General features: G+C 40.1%; 1 protein-coding gene across 6 annotated transcripts in view; it reads right to left on the reverse strand.

The window, feature by feature from the left end:
* The window catches only part of Nmnat (nicotinamide mononucleotide adenylyltransferase), a 534,591-nt gene that overhangs the window by 326,390 nt on the left and 183,514 nt on the right, over positions 1-24,687 (reverse strand). For 5 of the 6 annotated variants that reach the window (XM_080280512.1, XM_080280517.1, XM_080280514.1 and 2 more), the window contains exon 4: positions 15,819-15,890. The exons of the other annotated variant lie outside the window; for it this stretch is intronic. In XM_080280512.1, coding sequence (XP_080136638.1) covers positions 15,819-15,890 — 72 coding nt within the window. The remainder of the gene's footprint in view (positions 1-15,818; positions 15,891-24,687) is intronic. 6 annotated transcript variants of the gene reach the window in all.

Raw genomic sequence — 24,687 nt, forward strand, 5'->3', positions numbered from 1 at the left:
TAGGAATGATAGGACAAACATGTGATTGTGACCACTTGGTATGGGGGCAGAAGGACATTTTAGCTCTGGATGTGGGTTACACACTACTTCCCGCTCACAGTTCAAGCGCAGCAGCGACGATACCAAATTCTTGGACATGCCAGTCGGCCGGTTGAGTTCACGGGCAATAAAATGTTCGGATAATTACATGTGAATTTGGATAATGGTTTAACAGAGCCAAGGTCTAGTGTCCGGATACTGAACACACACACACCGAGGCACCGAGAGAGAGCAGACGCACGTCAACACCGCTCTATACCTGGCCAACTTGGCCAGCGGCATTACCTAAATAAGTATCTTTGTATGAGTCAAGCTCTGTACAAGGTTAGACTAAATGGTGTTTTAATATAAAAAAAGAAGAAGTTTTAAGTAAGACTTGGTCAAACAGAAAAGTAAACATGCAGCGCAAGAATGTGCACAATCAGCTGATCGTTGTTTAGTCTACAATCTGCCCCAGGGAATGTAAGTACTATATGCGCTTTTAGTACTGCAAAATGACCACATACTTTAGTAAAGCAAATTTCGAAAAGAAAAGAGATAAAGGTAGAAAGCAGGATGATTTCTACCAAGAACTGGTTGAAATGGAGACTCACAACAAACTGGTTGAACGTGTACACAGGTTAGAGACGGCTTTTCAAAATGAGATTGATGACATTAAGAAACAGATGCACTTGCAAAAGGAAGAAAGAGAAAAATTAGGAAAGGAAGTCAACAAGAAAGACACAACCATAAATGAGTTAACAGTTGAAGTGGGCACACTTAGGAAGAAAATTAGTGAAATGGCAAGTACAGTAGTCAACCACGAGAGTATTATGGAAGAGTTCAAAAATGATACAGAGACAATTAGGCAAGTAAGCAGTCTGATAGACCAGAGCAGTGATATTGAGAAGAAGATAACACAGGTAAATGAAGCTGTGCAAAGCTACAAAAAAGATGTGGACACCACTTATGCTGAAATGATGAAAGTAAAGAAAGACTTGGAAACAAGGGTGGAAGAAAAAAGCATTAAAAAGGAAGTGAAAAGAATAATCCAAAACAATCCTAAGTTAGTCAGAGATTCAGCAGATATTAACAAATCTATACTAATCGCTGGAATAGAAGAGGAAGAAGTAAAAAAACAAGATTTCAAGAGACAAAAAGGAGATGGCAAATGTAATTGGCATTTTGAAAGAAGTATCAGAGGAAATCTGTAGTAAAGACATAGAGGAACACAAAAGGTTAGGGAAATACGAGAAAAACAAGTCAAGACCCCTAACGGTAACCTTCCAGAGTGTAAACACCGTGGAGGAGATACTAAAAAATGCAAAGAATCTTATGGAAAAAAAGGAGTTCAAAAATGTATGGATAAAAAGATGCATAACACAAGAGGAACTGGAATTACTGAAAGAGAAGAGGGAGGAAGCAAAACCAAAAAACGAGGGAAGATCAGAGGAGGAGAAAAATACATTTTTTTTTTTTTACAAAGTAATAGGATTGCAGGTACGAAAGTGGTACATAAACAGGAGGGAATAAAAAGGAGGAAGGTAGTAGAAACAAATCATGACACGTATATAAACAAGATGATTAAGTTGGTGTACTCAAATTTGGATGGAATGGTAGCTAAATTATTAGAGATGAATGATTATGCCAGAGAAAATGAACCACATATAATATGCCTAACTGACACAAAATTAACACAAGGATATCGAATGACATCCTAAACTTCGAGGAATATAATATATGGAGAAGAGATATGAACTTAAAAAAAGGAGGAGGAATTAAATATAAATTGGAATACTCTAGATATAATAAGCCCAGAAAGCTGTTGTGACCAAAAGCTCCTGGATCTTGTGCAAGAGTTTTTCCTAAAGCAACATGTAAGGGAAAGCACCAGAAAAAGAGGACTCGATGTGCCCTGAATGCTACATTTCATATTTACTAGGAAAGAAAACGATATTGACAATTTAATATATCACCCTCCATTCGGCAAAAGCGACCATGCAGTACTAAATTGCAATTTCAGGATTGCATATGACATAGATAACAGCAATGAAAGTTACAAAAAGAGCCTAAACTATAAAAAGGGAAAGTATCATGACCTAAAGAAGTACTTCTTAGAAATTGCTTGGAAAAGGAGCTTAGAGGACAAGATTTAAATCCTATATATGAAACATTCTGTGAACTTTATAAAATAGGGGTCCAGAAGTACATCCCGCAGCACAAAGAAGCAGAAAAGAATATAAAGAAATGGTTCAATACAGAATGTAAAAAATCAAAAGAAAGAAGAGATTTGTTGTGGAATAGATACAGAAGACAACAGTGAAAGGGCATATAATAATTAGAAACAGGCAAGAAACGATTATACAAGAATAAGAAGGGAGCCCAAAAACAGTTTGAGGAGGATATCATATAAAAGTAGTGATCAACCAAAGCTATTTCACAGCTACATCAGAAGCAAAAACCAAAGTAAAAGATAAAATACAATCAATTATGGATGATGGAGTCACCTATACACAAGAGAAGGATATTTGTGAAGCACTAAACAAGAATTTCCAATCAGTTTATACAGAAGAAAAATTTTTTGAGAAGGATTATGTGTACCATCCATGCCCACACATACTACCAGATATACAAACATCAGAAAAAGAAATACAAGAGGAACAAAGTAAATTAGACAAAGGAAAAGCAAATGGTCCTGATGAAATTTCAAGTTGGGTGCTACATGAATGTGCAAAGGAGTTAAGTAAACCATTATTTTTAATTTTCAAGAAATCCTTCAGTCAAGGTAAACTACCTGATATTTGGAAGAAAGCAAACATTATTCCCTTATTCAAGAAAGGGAATAGACAAAATCCACTTAACTACTGACCAGTATCACTAACCAGTGTTGTAAGCAAGGTATTAGAAAAGTTTATAAGAAAAGCCTGGGTAAATCACCTAGAAGAGCACAGTATGATAACAGAAAGACAGTTTGGTTTCAGAAAAGGAAAATCACGTGTTACGAATCTGTTGAGCTACTATGACAGAGAAACTGACACATTACAGGAAAGAGAAGGATGGGTGGACAGTATCTATTTAGATTTCAAGAAAGGATGCGAAGATGTGTAATGGATGCAAGAGCTTATAGAGGCTGGGGGAGTGGACTACTCTGACCACTACTTGGTGGTGGCAAGAATTAGGATCCAAGTAAGATGGAGAAATAGAAGAAGGGAAAGACGAGAGGAAGGAGTATTTGCAAGGAGAGTGGAAAGGTTACAAGAGGATGAGAAAAAGGCAGAGCATAAGAGAGAAGTGGAGGAACGATTGGGCAAATATGAATTGGAGAAGATGGGGGACGTGGAAGGTGTGTGCAGGATATTTACAGAAGATATATGTGCAGCATGTGATGCGGTGTGTGGAAGGAAGAGAAGACGGAGGGGGGTGCAAGGAAAAGCGTGGTGGACTGAAGAGGTGAGACAAGCTGTGGCACAAAAGAAGAATGCATACAATGAATGGATGAGAAATAGGGGCATGAAAGAAGTTGAGAGGCAGAAAAAAGAGTTATATGTAGAAAGAGAGAGATGAAAAGATTAGTAAGAGAGAGTAAGAAGAGAGTGGAAGAGGAATTTGGAAGGAATTTGAGTGTAAAGTGGAGGGACTGTAAGAAAATGTTCTAGAAAGAGGTGAAGAGAGTAAGACAGGGTGGAAGTGAGGTTACCAGGGGAGTGAAAGATAAAAATGGTAGATTACTAGTGGAGATGGGAGAAAAAGTGAGCAGATGGAGAGAACATTTTAAGGAATTCTTGAACATACAGGATGGAAGTAATGTGAGTATAAGTGGCTGGGGAATGGCTGGGAGAAGGAGGGAGGTGAGAAGACAAGAAGAAATCAGTAGGATAGAAGTTGTGGAAGCAATGAAGAAAGTTAAACTGGGGAAAGCCCCAGGAATTGATGGACTGTGTGGTGAAAGGCTGAAGCATGGGGGAGAGATAGTAGTAGAATGGATGTGGAAGATGTGCAGATTGGCCTGGGAGAAAGGTAGAGTCTCAGAGGATTGGAAGTCAGGTATAATTATTCTCTAGTACAAAGGAAAAGGGGGAAAAGAAGTGTGTGGTAATCATAGGGACATTTCTCTTCTTAGTATAATAGGAAAAGTGTATGGTAGGATACTTATTGACAGAGTTAGAGAAAGAACAGAGGAATTAGTTCGAAAAGAACAGGGAGGCTTTAGGAAGGGAAGATGGTTGTGTAGACCAGATATTCATTCTTAGATCTTTAGTGGAAAAGTTTCTAGAGAAGAGAAAAAAGTTGTATGCGGCTTTCATGGATTTGGAGAAAGTATATGACAGGGTGGATAGACAAGGATTGTGGAAAGTATTAAGAATATATGGAGTAGATGGAAAGTTGTTGAATGCTGTGAAAAGTATGTATGACGGTGCTAAGGCTGCAGTGAGTGTGGATGGTGAACTAAGTGAATTTTTCTCATTGAAAGTTGGGTTGAAACAGGGATGTGTCATGTCTCCATGGTTGTTCAATCTGTACATGGATGGGGTAATAAAAGAGGTACAAGGTAGGGTAGTGGATGTTGGAGTGGCCCTGGTGAGAGAGGATAATGTTTGGAAACTCCCTGTACTGTTGTTTGCAGATGATACTGTGTTGTTGAGTGAAGACAATGGGGTGCTGCAAGGCTTGGTGGACGACTTTTCGGAGAGTGTGTAAGAAACGGAATCTAAAGGTGAATGTAGGGAAGAGTAAAGTGATGGTCTTTGAGAGAGGTGAAGTCAGTGAATGTACAGCGAGGCTGGATGGTGAGGAATTGGAAAATGTGAGTACGTTTAAGTACTTGGGTAGTGTGATGAGTAAGGATGGAGGTTTGGAGGGTGAAGTGCTGGAAAGGGTACAGCAGGGAAGAAAGGTTGCTGGTTCTTTGAAAGCAGTGATAAGAAACAGGGAAGTGAGCATGGAAGTGAAAAAGTTACTACATGACAGTACTGTATTGTGATACCAACTCTAACGTATGGAAGTGAAGCTTGGACGTTGTTGGAAGGACACAAGTCAAGAGTGAGAGCAGTGGAAATGAGTTATTTAAGAGGAGCCTGTGGAGTCACATGGAGAGACAGGCTGACGAATGGGGATATAAAGGAGCGTTGTGGTGTGGATGTGGATGTGATAGGAAGTGTTATGAGGAACACACTGAGGTGGTTTGGCCATGTGGAGAGGATGGAGGGTGAAAGACTGACGAAGAGAGTGTATGTGAGTGAGGTGGAGGGGGGAAGAGGGAGGGGGAGGCCGAGGATGAGATGGAGGGATGGGGTGGAGTGGTATATGAGAGAAGGGGGTGTGAGTTGGGAGCAGGGCAGTGAAATGGCAGGGGACGGCGACGTGGAGGCGATTTGTTTGTGGCCTCTCCAAACAGGATTGAGGCGTCTGGCAATAGACAGATAGATAGACAGATTTGACACAGTACCACACCAAAGACTTTTATGGAAACTGTACCATGAAGGAGGAATTCGAGGCAAACCGTATTGTTGGATGCAAGATTTTCTCATGAAAAGAAAAATGAGAACAGTACTAAGGGGAAATTATTCATCATGAAAAGATGTGACTAGTGGAGTACCACAGGGTGTCAGTGCTGGCACCAATCATGTTTTTAGTGTATATAAATGATATAGACAATAACACTGGAAATGAAAGCTATCTAAATATGTTTGCAGATGATGCAAAAATACAAAGGAGAATTACTAACACAGACTCTTGTAAAGAGCTACAAGAAGAATTAATAAACTTCATGACTGGAGTAATACATGGCAAATGGAATTCAACGTGGACAAGTCTCATGTAATCAAGTTTGGTAAAAGTGGAAAAAGACCTGATTGGGATTATACATTAGGAAATAACACCCTAAACACATCAGAAAGAGAAAAGGACCTAGGTGTGATTGTCAATAACAGACTATCTCCGGCTGACCACATTAGTAAGAAGGTACGGAACATGTATACACTGATTGCCAATATGAGAATAGCGTTTACATACATAAATGAAGAAATGCTAAGAAAGATAATAACATCATTCATCAGACCAACCCTGGAGTATACATCAGTAGTCTGGAGTCCTCATCACAAAAACACATAGACAAGATTGAAAAAGTTCAAAGGGCCGCTACAAGATGGGTACCAAGCTTAACCCCTTAACCACGGGGCGTCACTTTCGTGACGCTTGGAAGCAAGGGATCATACCGCAGGGCGTCGCTCTTGTGATTCTGTGTTATTTTGAATTCACCCGGGCTTCCAAGTGGGGGCTTGTATCATCTATCAGTACTGCCAATGTCCAACACTAGTCAGCACTCCTAATCTCATCTGTACTCCCATCCATTGTTGACAATTTAGCCATTTCTCCCCGTTCTTGACTCCCTTCCCTACCCCCCCTCCATTACCCTATCCTCTCGCCTGCCCGGCCGTGCTACGCTAAGTAAATCTTCCCTGGAATTTTCCACTGTTTTCATCCATTGAAATAAGCCCTATGCCCTATTCTTATACCAAATAATATATACAAGAAAGAAATAAGGTAAGTGAGAGTGCCATACACATGGAATTGTCTAATTATCACCTGACAACACCTCACGTGCACTTGTTCGCTAATTTTCGCTGTTTTTTTCCCCCTTGAAATATGCCATATAATCTATTTTCATAATAAATATACATATAAGGAGGGAAGGGAGAAGCCTAAGTGATATTTACATTCACCTGGAACTACCGAATTTATAATGTATTGTCTAGATTTCCTGCCAATCATTTCAGTGAAATACATAGCTGTTTCAAAAGCTACGTTGGTAGTACTGAATATCCCCTAAGTAGGCCTCTACCCGGGCCAGCTCTCCCTTATCAGTTCTCTCTCATCTTCCAAAGAGGAGGTACGCGTCTGTTCCTCTTGCTGACTTCAGGGCCTTTTTCACCCCCATGCAAAGGGCCCTGTGACCTTTACCCCCTACTAAACCTCGTGTGGAAAGAGGTAAAGGGCTGACAATTGATAAAAGAGTGACTACGATCTTTCTATTGAGTAAAACAGTGCAAGTGGAATTGTAAATAATGTGTAAATAATGTGTAAACAGCAAGTGAAAGTAATGAATGTAAATATACGTGAACAATGGAAAATAGTTTTATAAGTTACTTCAAGTGACAGTGCATAACACAGTGTAAATAAAACAGAAATGTAAATAACGTAAATAAAATAGAGAACGTAAATAGAAATGGAAATGAGTAGTATTATAAGAATACGAGTATATACCCTAGGAGTAATGAAAGTGAAAGTTTCACTCTAGCATGAATGAATACTATGAGTTATGAGAGTGAAGATGAAAGTGACATTCACTCTCAATGCTAGTATACAGGACGAGAAAGTGAATGCTACGTATTTTACTGAAAGAAATTGAATCCCTTCAGTGACAATAAACTAATACTACTGAAGGAAACTTATGGATAAAGACTGTAGATATATATAAGTGTTATATAGTAATAGAAATATAAAGTGTGAGGGGTTTTATGAATAATCAATGACAGAGTACCAAGAGCGAACTAGCGCAAGTGCGGCGGTCAGACGCGCTCATAATTTTCATTGGTTTCACAGAGTTTTTTTTTTTGGAGTATGGATCCCAAACTACTTGAAAATCATAGAGTAGTGTTTATAGTGTTAATATCTGGCTGTGGTAATCATATTACGGGTTGTCGGGAAGTGTAAAGTGGAGACTTCGTTACCCAACTTCAGAGGTCTCCACAAGTCCTGCGGTAACTGACGAAGGCTCAACAAACATTCCAGGAGAAAGCTGAAGGTATGTGCCATAAGCATATATAATTTTAATATTCTAGGACTAATAACTGATTTTTGGCAAATATTTTTTGAGAGTCTGTCGGAGCCCGAATAACCCCGCGGCACACGCAAAACATCGGTAAACATGCCCGCGGTGTAGGGGTTAAGGGATCAAAGCTATGAAGAAAGACTAAATAAACTGAATCTACCAACACTAGAGGAGAGAAGGAAAAGAGGTGACATGATTATGCTTTATAAATGCATATCACGGAAGGAGAAAATAGACATAAATGATTACTTAACCTATGGGGAAGCATCAGCAAGAGGACACTGCAAAAAACTACATAAAAAGAGTGGCGATAAAGACGTAAGGAAATTTAGTTTCCCAAATAGAGCAACTGATCAGTGGAATGCACTACCGAATGAAATAGTGTGTGCCAAAATAATTCACAAATTTAAGGATATGTACAATAAATATGGTTTAAGGCACGGGACAGTACGAGCTTGACTCATTCCTGTAAAGATACAATTAGGTAAGTACACACACACACATACACAAAAAAAAGCTGACGTGTGTTCATCGTTACTTTAAATTTGTCGTGCGTTGACGAACAGCTGTGTTTTGGCGCGTAGTTCCTCCGACATCCACTAGAGCGCCCCTGCATCCTCCCCAGTTCCTGCCTACCTACCGTCGTGACTGCACGCTCATCGCGATGGCTGCCCACATGCTCACTTTTGTGATTAAACAGTTTAATAAACGGCAGTGCCTCGCCATTAGACCACATGGGAATTTACAGTGTTGTGAGTGTTATGAAATTAAAATTCAGAGCGCAAAGGATTAAGCGCAGAGTGCAACACTGGCGTGCTGCAACTGGTGTGGCGTAAGTAGGAACAGAATGTGCAGTGCTAAACAATTATAATTCACAGAGCAAAAGATTAAGTGCAGTGCAACACTGGATTACTGTACATTCTTCAAGTGCACCTTCACGACTGTCAGCCATAAAGGAGGCAGGTTAATCTTCGTGACGGCCACATTTGTGTCATAAGTACCCTGTACACTGCTAAATATTTTCCTTACTTCTAATTTCTCATTCTCTGGCTCCTTTTCATTTATTTTGTGGTTTCTGTCCCTTATTTGTGTGACTAGAGTCTTAAGTAGGTGCTCTGCATGTCCAGAGTTCTCCAAATTGCTGTCCAGTACTGCCATCTCATCTGAAGCCTGTGTTGAAGGCGAAAAATGAAGACTTCCCTCTATCTCCATGATACACACAATCGTGCTGACTAAACCCTGCATGTGTGCAGACATGGAAAAAAAAAAAAAAAAAAAAAAAAAAAAAAAAAAAAAAAAATCGGCCACATGTAATGTTATTATACCATATTTCTGAAGCATTTTAGGCATATATTTGTTTGTAGAAAATTATTTTATGATTTATGAGTAATTTTTAGGTAATTATCTGAGCATAAAATGCGAAAAAAAAAAAAAAAAATCCACCCCATAACCCAGTACATTATACCAGCTGGTTTGTTTACATATAACGTCAGAGCCCAGACCACTCTGAGTGCAACATGGAAGGTGGGGGGTATCAAACGAAGTCACCTGTTGCCTGAGGCTCTTTTACTCATAAGACCCGACCCAGTATCCATCAAGAGAACTCGTCTTCCGACCCGGACTTACAGGGTTAATGAAGTACCGTACCCTGATAGACATAAGTGAAGGAGTACAGTTTTTTTATTCAACAGAAGTCAGAAGTCAAAAGACAGACATGTTTTTAGAATTATTCAGGGGTAAATTTATTTAAAATAACAGAAAATGTTCCTAAGAGTATGAGGAATATCATATTCACCAGGACACAGACAAAGGATAAGCGATGCTAATTCATCAGTTTTTAACCCCTTCGCACAAGATGATGCAATATAAGTCATAATCCTTGCAATCTGAAAAGTAACCGATGATGCAACTTCCCTATACATGGTAGTAGAAACTTCTCCCCTGTGGATGGATTTGTGTCAAACTTGGCTGAGTCAAAGCTGAGGGTAGCCAAGTCTAGGGGAAATATATGGCAACACCCAGGAGCTTATCAAAGGGCTAAGTGGCCTACATTTAGCTCAGTATTCTCCTGACAGTCAGGCTCGAAGGGTGTGTGAGTGCGCAGCCGGGCATTTAAACCTGCATTTCCTACTACCGCACCGTCCATACCTTATGTGTGTATGATGTTGTGTTATATATAGTGCAGCGTGCTTGCGAAGAAGGGGTATAAGCGTTTCTTATATATTTTCGGAGAAAGCCAGATTTGAAAATTCCTAACTGATTTTTACCATTCCCCACCTGTTTTACACTAAACCTACAATGTCTCACAAGGGCTTATCAGAGAAAGAGTACATGACAACTGACACCACTGCCATCACTCCTATGACAACTGACACCACTGCCATCACTCCTATGACAACTGACACCACAGCCATCACTCCTATGACAACTGACAGCACTACCATCACTTCTATGACAACTGACAGCACTACCATCACTCCACACACACACACACACACACACACACACACACACACACACATCACAAATACTCATACACACAAGCTGTGATTGTTCCTGTCCTCTCTGCAACTCCATCTCCTCTCAAGAAACACATCAACACTGCTAGAGGACGTGAGTAACCAGCTTATTTGTCTAGTTTTTATGCTATTATACTGTAAGGTGTAAAATGTGTGTTTAATATATATTTCTCACCGGGAAAATGTGGTGGATTTCATTGCTATTCTCTCAGTCATTACACTCATAAATTATATGTCCCATCAAAATCTGAAGAAGGCTTGATCATGCTGATGATTTCTTATGCATCCTATTGTAAAGCAAAGTTACGTGTGTGAAAATAATTGGGGAAACGTTACGAAAGACGAACATACTCAGCCTACAGGCAGCAGCGTAGGTGCTGTCACTGCGCACAACCCATCGTAACTTTTCAAAATTCATTTTCTCCATAACAATAAGGGTTATAACATTATGAATGGTATCAAGGGCTTCCTTAACCTTTGGGCTACAAAACTGGATAGAATTTACATAATTGTTTGTTAGTGTCACTAACAACACACTAAATAATAAAGAAATAAGACGTTTTTAGGTGATTTTCGTAGTTTTTTTCTATTTACAGTACTCAAAAAGTATTGGACATATCAACTTGAAACTTTCAGGGATAAAAGATCGTGAAATTCTGCATATAGACATGTCCTTTGCAACTGCGTGTCACGGGAAAAAATTTTCACGGTGATGTTGGGAAGTTATGAGAATCGAGTTTTCATGTAAATATGGTTTATTCAGGGTTCATTTCTGTACATTTATTAATCACTTTTCTGTTTTTATTTTTTCTTATAGTATAAACATCAACGAAGATGATGCGAAGCAATTTATAACAATATAAGCACTTTATCTATCTATCTATCTATTTCTGTGGGTAAATTGGGCCACAGAAATTCTTCCCTTGCCGCGTGAGCGGAGCCAGCCTGAGCAAGGTGTTGGTTCTGTGTGTGGAATCAAAACTTACTGAAAACTTATGGTGCGCGAGGGAGTTAAGATGGGAGAAAAGTGTCATCTTGGTCACTCTATCTGGGAAATGAAACCATCAATCAACTGGGGAATGAGTCTATGTAAACTTCACGGCACAACATGCCAAACTGTTGCTGACAAGTAATGTAATTTTTTCCCTCACATACACAAAACGAACTGTGAGTACAAGAAAAATAACACTGGAGTGCATTAAGTAGTTGCTAATGTTCAACTGCACATGCACGAGGTTTCACGGTGGTCCAACATTTGTTTGTTTCATTTAAAAAGGCTCCAACATGCTTGCATGTGTCAGCCTTGGTCACATAATGGTGACTCTCCATGCTGCTCGATCTCTGGCAGCCTCCCTATTCAGTCCTTTATGTCTGAGGTCACACATTATGACCTCATCCCAGGTCGTTTTCAGCCTGCCCCTCGCAACCCTACCCCAAACATTCACACTTCTCTCCTTCTGCACCCTACTGTCATTCCCCATCCTATCCATATGCCCAAACCGTCTCAATCTACCTTTCCTCATCACAACACCAATACACTCCAGTCTCATCCTTCCTCTTAACTCTTCCATCATAGACCTAGACTCCTCCCTCCCCAGGTCCTCGCATTCAAAGATGCAATGCACTTCCACCTAATCATCATCATTTCTGTATGTTTGAGTCTACTAATATCCTCTTCCTTTAGTGCCCAGGTCTCACTACCATACAGTATTACACTGCAACACATGCCACATACAAAGATCCCTTGGCAAGTTGGCATGGAGGGAGATCCCTCTCAATGTCAGGAGAGGTAATAGCTCCACTACTACTAATCACTCCCCACTCTAGCCACAAAGCTTGCTCAAGCCCCGCCTCCAGTACATAACATGTCTCCCAAGTAACAAACTCCTCCACACACTCAAGAGACTCACCAGCATGGTCAAACCTATCATGCCTGACAATCTCCACAGGCTCTCCCCAAAACATTGCATACACAAAATCAGCATTAACTCGCAGCCTTCCTCTAATATCATTACATCTCTTACGCCCCTACTTATCACAGACTGCACAAGATGGGATTATTTCCCACATCCTTGCGGCACATGGCCACTCTCCCTCTCCTCTGACAGTACAACCACCAACCCCAGATACCATCACCTTTGTTTTAGCTGCATTTACTCTCACGCCATTTTGCCCAATATCATCTCTCCACTTCCTAAATCTCATCTCTCCCTCGCTTTCATTCTCTGCAGTCAATACCAAATAACTGGCATACAACATCTCCCACGGGAGTCCATTTCTGAACTCACATGAGAAGGGTGGTAAACCACACATGGCCACTCTCGCTCTTCTTTGACAGTACTACCATCAACTGTAGATACTATCGCCTTTGTTTTAGTTGCATTTACTCTCAAGCCACTGTGCCCCAAACCATCTCTCCACTTCCTAAATATTATCTCTGTCCCCATTTCATTCTCTGCAATCACCACCAAATCATCAGCATACAACTACTCCCACAGGAGTCCACTTCTGAAGTACAGTAACATGAAAGGGTTTCAAGCACCATGATAAACAATAAGGGGCTCAAGACTGGCCCCTGATGCACACCAACATTCTTGGAAAACTCATCACTCAAATCTCAATTCACTCTCACCTGGGTGTGAGCACCCACATACAGTACATAGCCATGACCACTATAACTAGCCACTCCTCGATCCCAAGCTTTATCACTGCCCACTTCACCACCTCTCCAGGGACTCTGTCAAAGGCCTTCTCCAAATCAATGAAAACAAAGCACAGATCCCTTTTCTTTACTATACATTTTTCCTGAAGCTGTCGAACAATGAACATGGCATCTGTGGTCCCACTGCCTAGTGCCCCCCCACCCCACAATTCACTCTTTCTCTAATCATATCTTCTAGAACTCTTTCCATTACCTTCACTACCTCACCCAAAAGTTTTATGTCCTTTAATTTCCTCTTTCCAGGGCATCACTCTTTCCCTTGTACACATTTACAATCACACTCATCAGTTAATCATCTGGGTTAACATACAGTACTCATAAATAACTGTATTTATAAACTCAGTAACTAACCCCACTCCTATATTTCTGAGGCCTTAAACCTTTCAGCAGTCAACTCAGAAACACCTGTCACCTTCCCCACCTGCATCCTGCCTATTGCCCTGCTCACAGTAGCAGCATCAGTCAAAGGTCAAAGGTCAAACACATGATCCACTAACTCTAAACCTTCCCTGTTCCAGTCAAACTCCTCATTAGGCAACCAGCTATGATGCTCTCTCCAGGTGTCTTTAATATCCTCACTGTTCAGCACTACCCTTCCTTCATTCTTCACATACTGCTCACCTATGATATCCCTGTTTTCCCTCTTTATCTGCTTGACCACCTTAAATATCATATTCTTCCTTTCCAAAATACAGTATTTAGGATTTCCAGTAAAAATCTCTGAGACACAGAATAATGTCCTGTATGCCTCTTTTCTAGCCCTACACTTGGCAGACAAGTATTCCTCTTTGTTACCATCCTTTTCCCATTCCCAGAAAAGCCTCCTTTTCTCCTTAACTGCAGCTTCTACACCCGCATCCCACCACCACATTACTTTATGTCTTTGGGGGGACCTCTTGTCCATCCACACACTGAATCAGTAACTCTCAAGAAATTCTTCTTGAGAGCTATGTACTGTTCATTAACACTTCTGTCAACAGCTCCCTGTTCAGCCACGATTCTACTCATCTTGCTACAGAAGGCATCCCTTATTGCTTGGTTTTCATTTTCAATATTTTCCTCCTTGGAGCATAAGTCCTCTCCTTCACCACCCGCTCCTTAAGTATCAGGTCACGTATCAGTAATTTGTGTCGCTGCACAACTCTTTGCTCTCTATAACATTAACATCCCTCACCAACCTCCTATCAGCCCTCCCAAATGGGAAATAGTCTAGCTGGCTAATATTTTTTCTCCCAGACTCGTATGCAACTATTTTTTTTTTTCATTATTTTTTTTAAGGAAGGAAGAAGGAACCAAATGAAAAAAGCGCACAAGATTATTAACTTCAAGAAAAAACAAAAACAAGATAACAGAAAGCCAAATTCAAGATCTGTTCACCTCAAGATGCACGGCCACACTGCATTTGAAAGACTGTATGTCATGGGGAGTAAGAAATACAAACAGAGGAAGACGGTTCCAGAGTTGACCTGTTATTCCGAAAAAGGGTATAACTTTTGAATTATCATTCTAAGGATTTATCACACAGCAAACAGTTGTATAGCAAGACTAGACTGCATAAAACTGCATCAAGTAAAAAGTCATGTTGTGGTAGACCTAAAAAAAACAGCCAGGTTCTGGGAAAGTCAGTTTGGGGATAGCTGGATAAAGGTGGAGTACCCAGAATAAGAAATTTCCAAAGTCTCTTAGAATATGGCCTAAGATACATGGTAACTCTCCATTCTGACTACACCACACCATACAAATCCTGTGACTTTAAGGCCGACTTCCCACAAACCAAATTAGGCACATTCTGCCAAGTACAACACAGCACTAAGAGTCAGGAATATGTGCTTCATGAAAATTATGTGTACAGCCATCTACATCACAACACACTCACCTCATGCACCTCATTATTACAACACAGTCAATCATTCTTCACCATAACCTTCACAAAAGATCAATGTCAGCACCTGGTTGAAGAGGATGGCTTCCTGATTTCTAATGGGTTCACATCCAGATGTGCCTGAGGTTGCAACAACAGCAACATCCTAAGTATGAATTTTCTAGTTTATTCACACTGCCTCTAAATCATTTTATTCAACTCTGGGAAGAACTCTAGTAACCTACTAGAGAGGTTAGGTAGGCTATCTCTGACACCTCTATAAGTCTCTCTGAAGCTGAATAAAACAGTCTGTTTCTAGCATGAATACATAAACCACATACTTTAGCTGAAAGGATAAAATCAGTAACACTATCGTACAGTCCTTGTTACAAGATCAAGAAAGCTGGGAGTGTAAGCTGATTTTCAAGAGAGTAAGGCTGACTGGAAAGGTGATACAAATTACAGAAAGGGAAGATGGAACTGAAGATGATGTATCTAGTTAGTGAATCTGAAATGAGAGCAGAGAAGCTTAGGCTGTTATCAAATGTAAATCTTAAGCCCACACAGAGTTGTACATTTCCAGCCAAAAGTCTCTCAACTGAGTTGGTCGTTTGGTATGAACTGTGGAGAGAATATGGGTCAGGATGAGGGCAAGGTAAACTAGATGATTCAAATATGAAGGTGTAAATGCAACATGCTGATAAAATTCCCATTATCCCACAACTGACTCCACATGCTGCTAATCATGTCAAAAGATTTTTTGCCAGAAAATGAATGTAGAGGGGCAGGGTGGACAACTGAACTATGTCAAAAGAGAGTAAGCATGCACTGACAAATTCACCAAAAAACAAACACTGAACTCCCTACCCGGCCCTGTGGAGCGAGCCCAGAGGAGGCAGAGGTGGAGCCCATATTGCGTATTGCAGTCTGGATCAAGTTCTGAATGCAGGGACACGGGAGGATGGGAGGGGCGGACCAAGAGAGGCAGAGAGGTGATGTGGGCACCATGGTACCAAACCCACAATACCTCACAGTTAAATAATTTGGTATACTGAAGTAGGCATGAGATATTACATACCAATAATGCTTAAAAATAAAATAGAAAATTAACCCTTAGCATAATTTCAGTTCTGGCTCAAGGTTACAGAGCAAATTCACTGCTGAACTTCCAGTATGTTTTTATCCAACTACTATGCAGCTGAATTAAAACATCTACCAGTACATGAACACCTTCAAAACAAAAATAACCAATGCCTAGCCTGTATCCTCCATGGAGAGTTGGCAAGACCAGAAAACTTTAATGTACAGCTCTTGTTTAGCTGTTCCTATAAAATTTTAATATAATGTAGAAGTTATTTACTGTCAGCATGCAAATGAAACATTCAGAAACAGCTTCCAGCTACTGCTGGGAAGTAATTAGCTGGTTTTGGCATTTGGTTTAGCTTTCTGTCCAAAGAAAACATCAGCTGTACCTTGGCCAATCCTGATACAGGCATTCCTTGTGAGAAAGCAAGGCATCATCTTTCTGCATATAGAGTACAGTATACAGTACTGTAAATTACAGTATGTTTGTATATTATTTTGGTCTAATGGTGCTATTGGACAAATGAACAACTGGATGCCAATATACCAAGAGTAATGCTCAAATCTTGAACAATATTTTACTAATTATATATCAATAGTGTTCCATTTACTAATTTACCTTCCTCTGATCTTTGACAGACAAATATTGGCTAAGTTTTATTTTGAATGTATTCGTATTTAAATTCTAACTTTTGAATGCATAACTGTCTCCAGGAATATAACCTGATATTCATGTACCAAGGACAGAATGATACAACAATGTGGGAACCAAAAATAATGATGTTATTGTTCTGAACTTCCAAAGCAGTAAACTGCAGGTAACCATGAGCCTGGGTATGTAGGAGCCAAATCGTCTTACATTATCTGACCCTCCCTGCACTGTCCTACCCTCTGCAGCTCAGGCAACACAAATGCAAGCAAGCTGCCACCTATTAACTCAAAATGTGCTGAACTTCAATACTCAAAAGCTTCTATTGGTTAATCAGTCACTCTACTCTCTCATCATTAATCTTTACAAATAAAGTTTAGTGCAAAATACACAAATTTAGAAAGAGGAAAACTAAAATTATCTATAAACACAGTTTTCTTTTTTATTCATACTTGGTGACAGGTAAGAATCTTAAGTGGCTTGTTTATCTTGGGTAACAAAGCCATAAGGCTGCTTGAACACTGAACACTAAGAACAAAGACTTCACAGCATCATTCACTGCAAAGCAACATGGACTCAGCACTAAATACTGTACTGATATAGTAATGCAATGGGAGTCTATTCAAAATGCACCCATTATATTACATCTTAACAGCCAAGTGACAGGAAGCAGCTCACACTATACACAATGTGAAGGTTGTGCTCTTAGTCTGCCAAACATTCAAATGTGCAGTTTAGTGAAACAATGTACATAAGTTTATAACCTGAATCATTCAATGAGGAGTGACACAAACACAAGTACATGAAAACTCCTTAAATATTAAATCTTAGAGTACAGCTCAAAGGGGAAAACAGTTTGACAGAGGACAGACACTGATATTAAAATGAAAAGGGACAGATGAGAAAAAATTTTTTACAAGTATTCCTTTCATATCATTTACCCATTCAACGCAATGGCATAATAATATTTTTGTTAATGCAGGTGATTTTGCTAAGCTATGAAGAAACCATCTGTAGTAAAAGGGTTACAAACTGTCCCCGTTAACCCCCTCAAAACCTAATTCCTCTCCCTAAGCTCAAGAAAAATGTCTAAAGGTAGCGATAATAAAGCAAAGCCTACGTCATCGTTTTTAAAGGCTCCAACATGCTTGCATGTGTTGGCCTTGGTCACCTAATGGCGGCTCTCCACGCTGCACGATCCATTGCAGCCTCCCTGTTCAGTCCCTTAACCCTAAGGTCACACTTAATGACCTCGTCCCATGTCTTTCTCGGTCTACCCCTCATAACCCCACCCCCAATATTAACACTTCTCACCTTCCTCATCCAATTATCATCCCCCATCCTCTCCACATGTCCAAACCACCTCAATCTACCTCTCCTCATCACAACACCAATACACTCCAGTCCCATCCTACCTCTCAACTCTTCCATTGTAAACCCAGCCCCTCCAGGCCTTGGATGCAGGGACGCACTGCACATCCACCTAATCATTGTCATTTCTGTACGTCTGAGCCGGCGAATGTCTTCCTCCTTCACTGCCCAGGTCTCACTGCCATACAGCATTACACTCCTAACACATGCTGCATACAAAGACCCCTTAGCACGTAGGTAGAGCCCTCTCAATGTCAGGAGAGGCAAGAGCTCCCTGAACTTCTTCCAACCACTTCTCACCCTAGCCACAAAGCTAGCTCCAGCCCCACCTCCAGCACACAACATGTCTCCCAAATAACAAAACTCTTCCACACACTCAAGAGATTCACCAGCAAGTTCAATCCTTTCACGTCTGACGATCTCCACCTGCTCACCCCGGCACGCCGTACACATAAAATCAGCATTATCTCGCAGTCTACCTCTGATACCACTACATCTCTTATGCACCCATTTATCACACACACTGCACAAGATGGAATTACTTCCCACGCCCTTGTGGCAAACTGCACATGGCCACTCTCCCTCGTCTTTGACAGTACCGCCACCAACCCTAGATATCATCACTTTTGTTTTATCTGCATTTACCCTTAAACCCTTTTACCCCATACCATCTCTCCACTTCCTAAACCTTTCCTCTGCCTCCCTTTCATTCTCTGCAATGAACACCAAATCATCAGCATACAACAACTCCCACGGGAGTCCGTTTCTAAAGTCACGTGAAAGGGCTTCAAGTACCATGATAAACAACATGGGACTCAAGACTGACCCCTGATGCACACCAACATTCATGGAAAACTCATCACTCAAATCTCCATTCACTCTCACCTGAGTGTGAGCACCCACATACATGGCCATAACCACCCTAACCAGCCACTCCTCCAACCAAGCTTTCTCATTGCCCACTTCACCACCTCTCTAGGGACTCTGTCAAAGGCCTTTTCCAAATCAACAAAAACAAGATAAAGATCCCTTCTCCTACCAATATATTTTTCCTGACGCTGTCGAACAATGAATATGGCATCAGTGGTCCCCCTACCTGGCATAAACCCAAACTGCATCTCATCAATACTCACTCTTTCTCTAATCATACCCTCTAAAACTCTCTCCATTACCTTCATTATCTGATCTAAAAGCTTTATACCTCTATAATTTCCTCTTTCCAGGGCATCACCCTTCCCTTTATACACATTTACAATTACACTCTTCAGCCAATCATCTGGGACAACACACTCATAAATAATCCTGTTTATCAGGTCAGTGACTAAACTCACCCCTATATCGCCTGAGGCCTTCAACATTTCGGCAGTCAACCCAGACACACCTGCTGCCTTCCCCACCCTCATCCTGCCTATTGCCTCACTCACAGTAGCAGTACCAATCAAAGGCCAAGGGCCAGACACTGGATCTGCTGGCTCCAAACCTTCCCTGTCCCAGTCAAACTCCTCATTCAACAACCGGTTATAATGCTCTCTCCATGCATCTTTAATATCCTCACTGTTCACCACTACCCTTCCTTCATCATTCTTCACACACTGCTCACCAATGATATCCCGATTATCCCTCTTCACCTGACCTGCCACCCTAAATATATTTTTCCTTTCCCCATGATTTAGGTTATCAAGTAATTGTCTCTGTGACTCAGACTTTGCCCTGTATACCTCTCTCCTAGCCCTACGCTTGGCAGCCAAATATTCCTCTTTGCTACCACCCTTCTTCCATTCCCAGAAAAGCCTTCTTTTCTCCTTAATTGCAGCTTCTACACCCTCATCCCACCACCAAGTTACTTTATGTCTTGGTGGTCCTCTTGTCCAGCCGCATGTTACATCAGACAGAAAAATGAAACCACTTTTTTTTTTTTTTTTTCTATACAGCCAATGTGACTGACTGGTTAGCCCTTTCTCTTAGGCACAACAGGTTTCCTACATGCCAAATTTGACAGTACTTTAGCACTTACCGTATGGTATATACACTGTCCATACTGAACACTGCACATGCTAAAGCCGTCTCATTCTGCACTGAAAAGATGGTATTAGCAGGACATGCTTGCACTGATAAGATGATACATTAAAAGTCCTATTATTTGGCAACTGATTATTCGGTAGATCCGACATTTCGGCAGTTTTGCGAAATAGTCCCATTTACGAAAATCTTTGATTGCTCGGCAGATGTCCGGAATCATCTCGGCAGTCCAGGAAGTGTTATCTGTGACTTGTAGGCCTAATGTTTCATTACACTTCTGTATGTTCACTAATTTCTATATTTCAGGTATGGTAAAGTATTGATTACAATACTGCACATTATCATACAGTACAGTAACCACCCTCACCAAATTAGCGAGGGTTACGTAAAGAGCCCCCTCGCTAATTCTTGAAATTCTTTCATTCTTGACGCCTTCCAGAAAATGACATTTACCGGTAATTGCGTAGCCCATGAACCATTGATACTGTAATGCATTACCCATAAATAAATGTTGCTTGTTAAATCAGTTTCCCCATTGTTTTTAGCTGTACGGCTGTGACAGCCCTAGTATTTTTATTCCTCAGCATGATGGTGGAAGGGACTGTCATGTTTACCTAAACCTAACCTAACTGAGTTTAACTGTACCTAATAATTTAACCAAACCTAAAGTCAGAAAAATACTTAAAAATGAACTGGAGGAATACGAATTGCTAAGATATCTCTGATGAAAGTTAAACGTACATTTAGCCCTCATTCTTTTGTTCGTTTTGTGTTTAATGTGAAAGAGAGAGTATTGATGCAAACAGTAATATATCCCATTAACCCCTTAATAACCTCCGGCACTGAACAACCCTTTACAGTACTGATGTCAGTGATGACAAGTTAGTGTGAGCTATAAAGAAAACTGAACAATTATGGGATGGGAACGAAGGTCACCGGTATGTTTACACGACTCTACACTACGAATTCCAAGCAGTCAGGTGGTCGGTTAATCTCAGATGTTTTCGCCCATTTGGTAAATGCACTGTAACTTTATCAATTTTTCCGTGACTCATGGCGAATCATAGCATGGGTTTAGGAAGCTAAATAAAACATTGCTAGGTGAACCAGATGATTATCTTCACATCTTTAAGAAAAATAAATTGATTTCAGAAGAATGGAAGAAACTTACTCTACGTACTCAGAGAGGGAATAAATTTCTTCCATTTTCTTAAAGATGTGAAGATAATCGTCTGGCGCACCTAACAATGTGTTATTTAGCTTCTTAAACCCATGCTATGATGCGCTATGATTCACGGGAGAAATTACAAAGTTACGGTGCATTTACCAAATGGGCGAAAACATCTGAGATTAACCGACCCCCTGACTGCTTGGAATTGTAGCGTAGAGTCGTGTAAACATATCAGTGACCTTCGTTCCATTCCCATAAATGTTCAGTTTTTTCACAGCTCATTAACTTGACATCACTGACATCGGTACTGTAAAGGGTTGTTCAGTGCCAGAGGTTATTACTGGGTTAATGGAATACATTACTGTTTCCATCAATACTCTCCCTTTCACATGTAAACAAAAAAAAGAACAAAAGAATGAATGCTAAACGTACATTTAACTTTCATCAGAAAGACCTTATCAATTCATATTCCTAAACTTTATTATATGCAATTTTCCGACTATTTTATTTTGTGTTTGGAAAAAGTACTGTATACAGTACTCACTCCAAACATATTTGTAATAATATAAGTAGTGATGAGTTCACCAATACAAGTGATGTACTGAGCTAGTAGGTAATATTCCGTATCATTTCGGCCATCCAGGAAGTGTTATCTGACTTGTAGGCCTACTGTGTCATTACACCTGTATATGTTCACTAATTTATATATATCTTTCAGATTCAGGTATAGTACTGTATTGATTGCAGTATTGTATGGTATACAGTACTCTCGCCAAACACAGTTGTAATACCATAAGTGGTGATAACAGTGTTCACCAATATATTCAAGGGGCTGAGTGGGTAGGTTTTTAATTATTCGGCAAATCCAATTTCTTGGCATCATCCCGGTCCCACATACGTCAAATAATGGGACTTTTACTGTATTAGCAGGACAGGCTTTCATTGAAAATCAGTAAAATCTGTTTTAAGAGAGACAGATTGTCCAGGTTCTTGAGGGTACAAAAGTGGATGTATGTGGATTAACTGAAACTAAATGGAGAGGTGAGAGTGTGTGAGAATGGGTATATGGATGAGGTACATTCATGGTACAGTACAAGTCCCATTATTCAGCATCTATGAGACCAGGATGATGCCGAGAAATTAGATTTGCCAAATAATCAAAAACCTACCCACTCAGTACCTTAAATATATTGATGGACAATGTTATCACCACTTATGGTACGGTATTACAACTGTGTTTGGAGAGAGTACTGTATACTGTACAATACTGCAATCAATACAGTACTATACCTGAATCTGAAATATATATATATATATAAATTAGTGAACATATACAAGGGTAATGACACAGTAGGCCTACAAGTCAGATAACACTTCCTGGATGGCCGAAATGATACGAAATATTACCTACCAGCTCAGTACATTACTTGTATTGGTGAACTCATCACTACTTATATTATTACAAATATGTTTAGAGTGAGTACTGTATACAGTACTTTTTCCAAACAAAATAAAATAGTCGGAAAATTACATAAAATAAAGGGATCTTAATTGGTAAGATCTTTTAGATGAAAGTTATAACTTACATTTAGCACTCACTGTTTTGTCTGTTTTTTTGTTTACATGTGAAAGGAGAGTACTGATGGAAACAGTAATGTATTCCATGAACCCCTTAATAACCTCCGACATTGAACAACCCTTTACAGTACCGATGTCGAGTTAGTGAGCTATGGAAAAACTGTGAACAATTATGGGAATGAAACGAAGGTCACTGGTATGTTTGCACGACTCTACGCTACGATTCCAAGCAGTCAGGGGGTTGCTTAATCTCAGATGTTTTCGCCCATTTGGTAAATGCACCGTAACTTTATCAATTCTCCAGTCAATCATAGCGAATCATAGCATGGGTTTAGGAAGCTAAATAACACATTTCTAGGTGCGCCAGACGATTATCTTCATATCTTATAAGAAAATGGAAGAAATTAAATCCCTCTCTGAGTACGTAAAGTTCTTCCATTCTTCTGAAATCAATTTATTTTTCTTAGAGATGGGAAGATAATTGTCTGGCTCACCTAGCAATGTGTTATTTAGCTTCCTAAACCCATGCTATGATTCGCTATGAGTCACGGAAAGACTGATAAAGTTACGGTGTATTTACCTAATGGGCGAAAACATCTGAGATTAACCGACCGCCCAACTGCTTTGAATCGTAGCGTAGTCATGAAAACATATCAGTGACCTTCGTTCCCTCCCCATAATTGTTCAGTTTTCCTTATAGCTCACACTAACTTAACATCACTGACATCGGTACTGTAAAAGGTTGTTCAGTGCCGGAGGTTATTAAGGGGTTAATGGGATATATTACTGTTTGCATCAATACTCTCTCTTTCACGTTAAGCATAAAAACAAACAAAAGAATGAGCACTAAATGTACGTTTAACTTTCATCAGAGAGACCTTAGCAATTCATATTCCTCCAGTTTATTTTTAAGTATTTTTCTGACTTTAGGTTAGGTTAGGTTTGGTTAAATTATTAGGTACAGTTAAACTCGGTTAGGTTAGGTTCAGTTAAACAGGACAGTCCCTTCCACCATTATGCTGAGGAATAAAAATACTAGAGCTGTCACAGCCGTACAGCTAAAAACAACGGGGAAACTGATTCAACAAGCAACATTTATTTATGGGTAATGCATTACAGTGTCAGTGGGTCATGGGCTACTCAATTACCGGCAAGTGTCATTTTCAGGAAAGCATCAAGAATGAAAGAATTTCAAGAATTAGCGTGGGGGCTTGGAACGTAACCCTCGCTAACTTGGTGGGGGTGGTTACTGTACTGTATGATACTGTGCAATATTGTAATCAATACAATACTATACCTGAATCTGAATAAAAATATAGAAATTAGTGAACATACAGAAGTGTAATGAAACATTAAGCCTACAAGCCACAGATAACACTTCCTAGACTGCCGAGATGATTCCGGACATCTGCCGAACAATCAATGATTTTCATAAATGGGACTATTTCTCAAAACTGCCGAAATGTCGGATCTACCGAACAATCAGCTGCCGAATAATAGGACTTTTACTGTAGTAGGTGAGAATGAGAGGGCAAAAGAAGGAGTATGTATTGTTGTGTGCAAGAGATGGAAGAATATGGATCAGTTGGCTCAAGGATTGTATGGGCAAGATGGAAGGTTGGACAACAAATGTGGGCGACTGAGTGTATGTGTATCCACCAATGCAAGATCGTGCAAGCAGAGTGAAAGAAGAGTTCTGGACAAACATGGAAGTGTGCATGGAAAAATTTGAAAGGAACGAGAGTGTGTTTTTGATTGGAGATATGAATGGAAAAGTAGGGAATGTGAAGGTGGATGGAGTAGCTGGTGAGTGGGGCGTGCCTTCAGAAGTGGATGAGAATGGCAGTGCTCTAGCGGTCTTTTGT

The sequence above is a fragment of the Coenobita brevimanus genome, chromosome 85 (assembly GCF_032717465.1).
Source record: "Coenobita brevimanus isolate Jiangsu-jjx chromosome 85, ASM3271746v2, whole genome shotgun sequence".
Taxonomy (NCBI): Eukaryota; Metazoa; Arthropoda; class Malacostraca; order Decapoda; family Coenobitidae; genus Coenobita; species Coenobita brevimanus.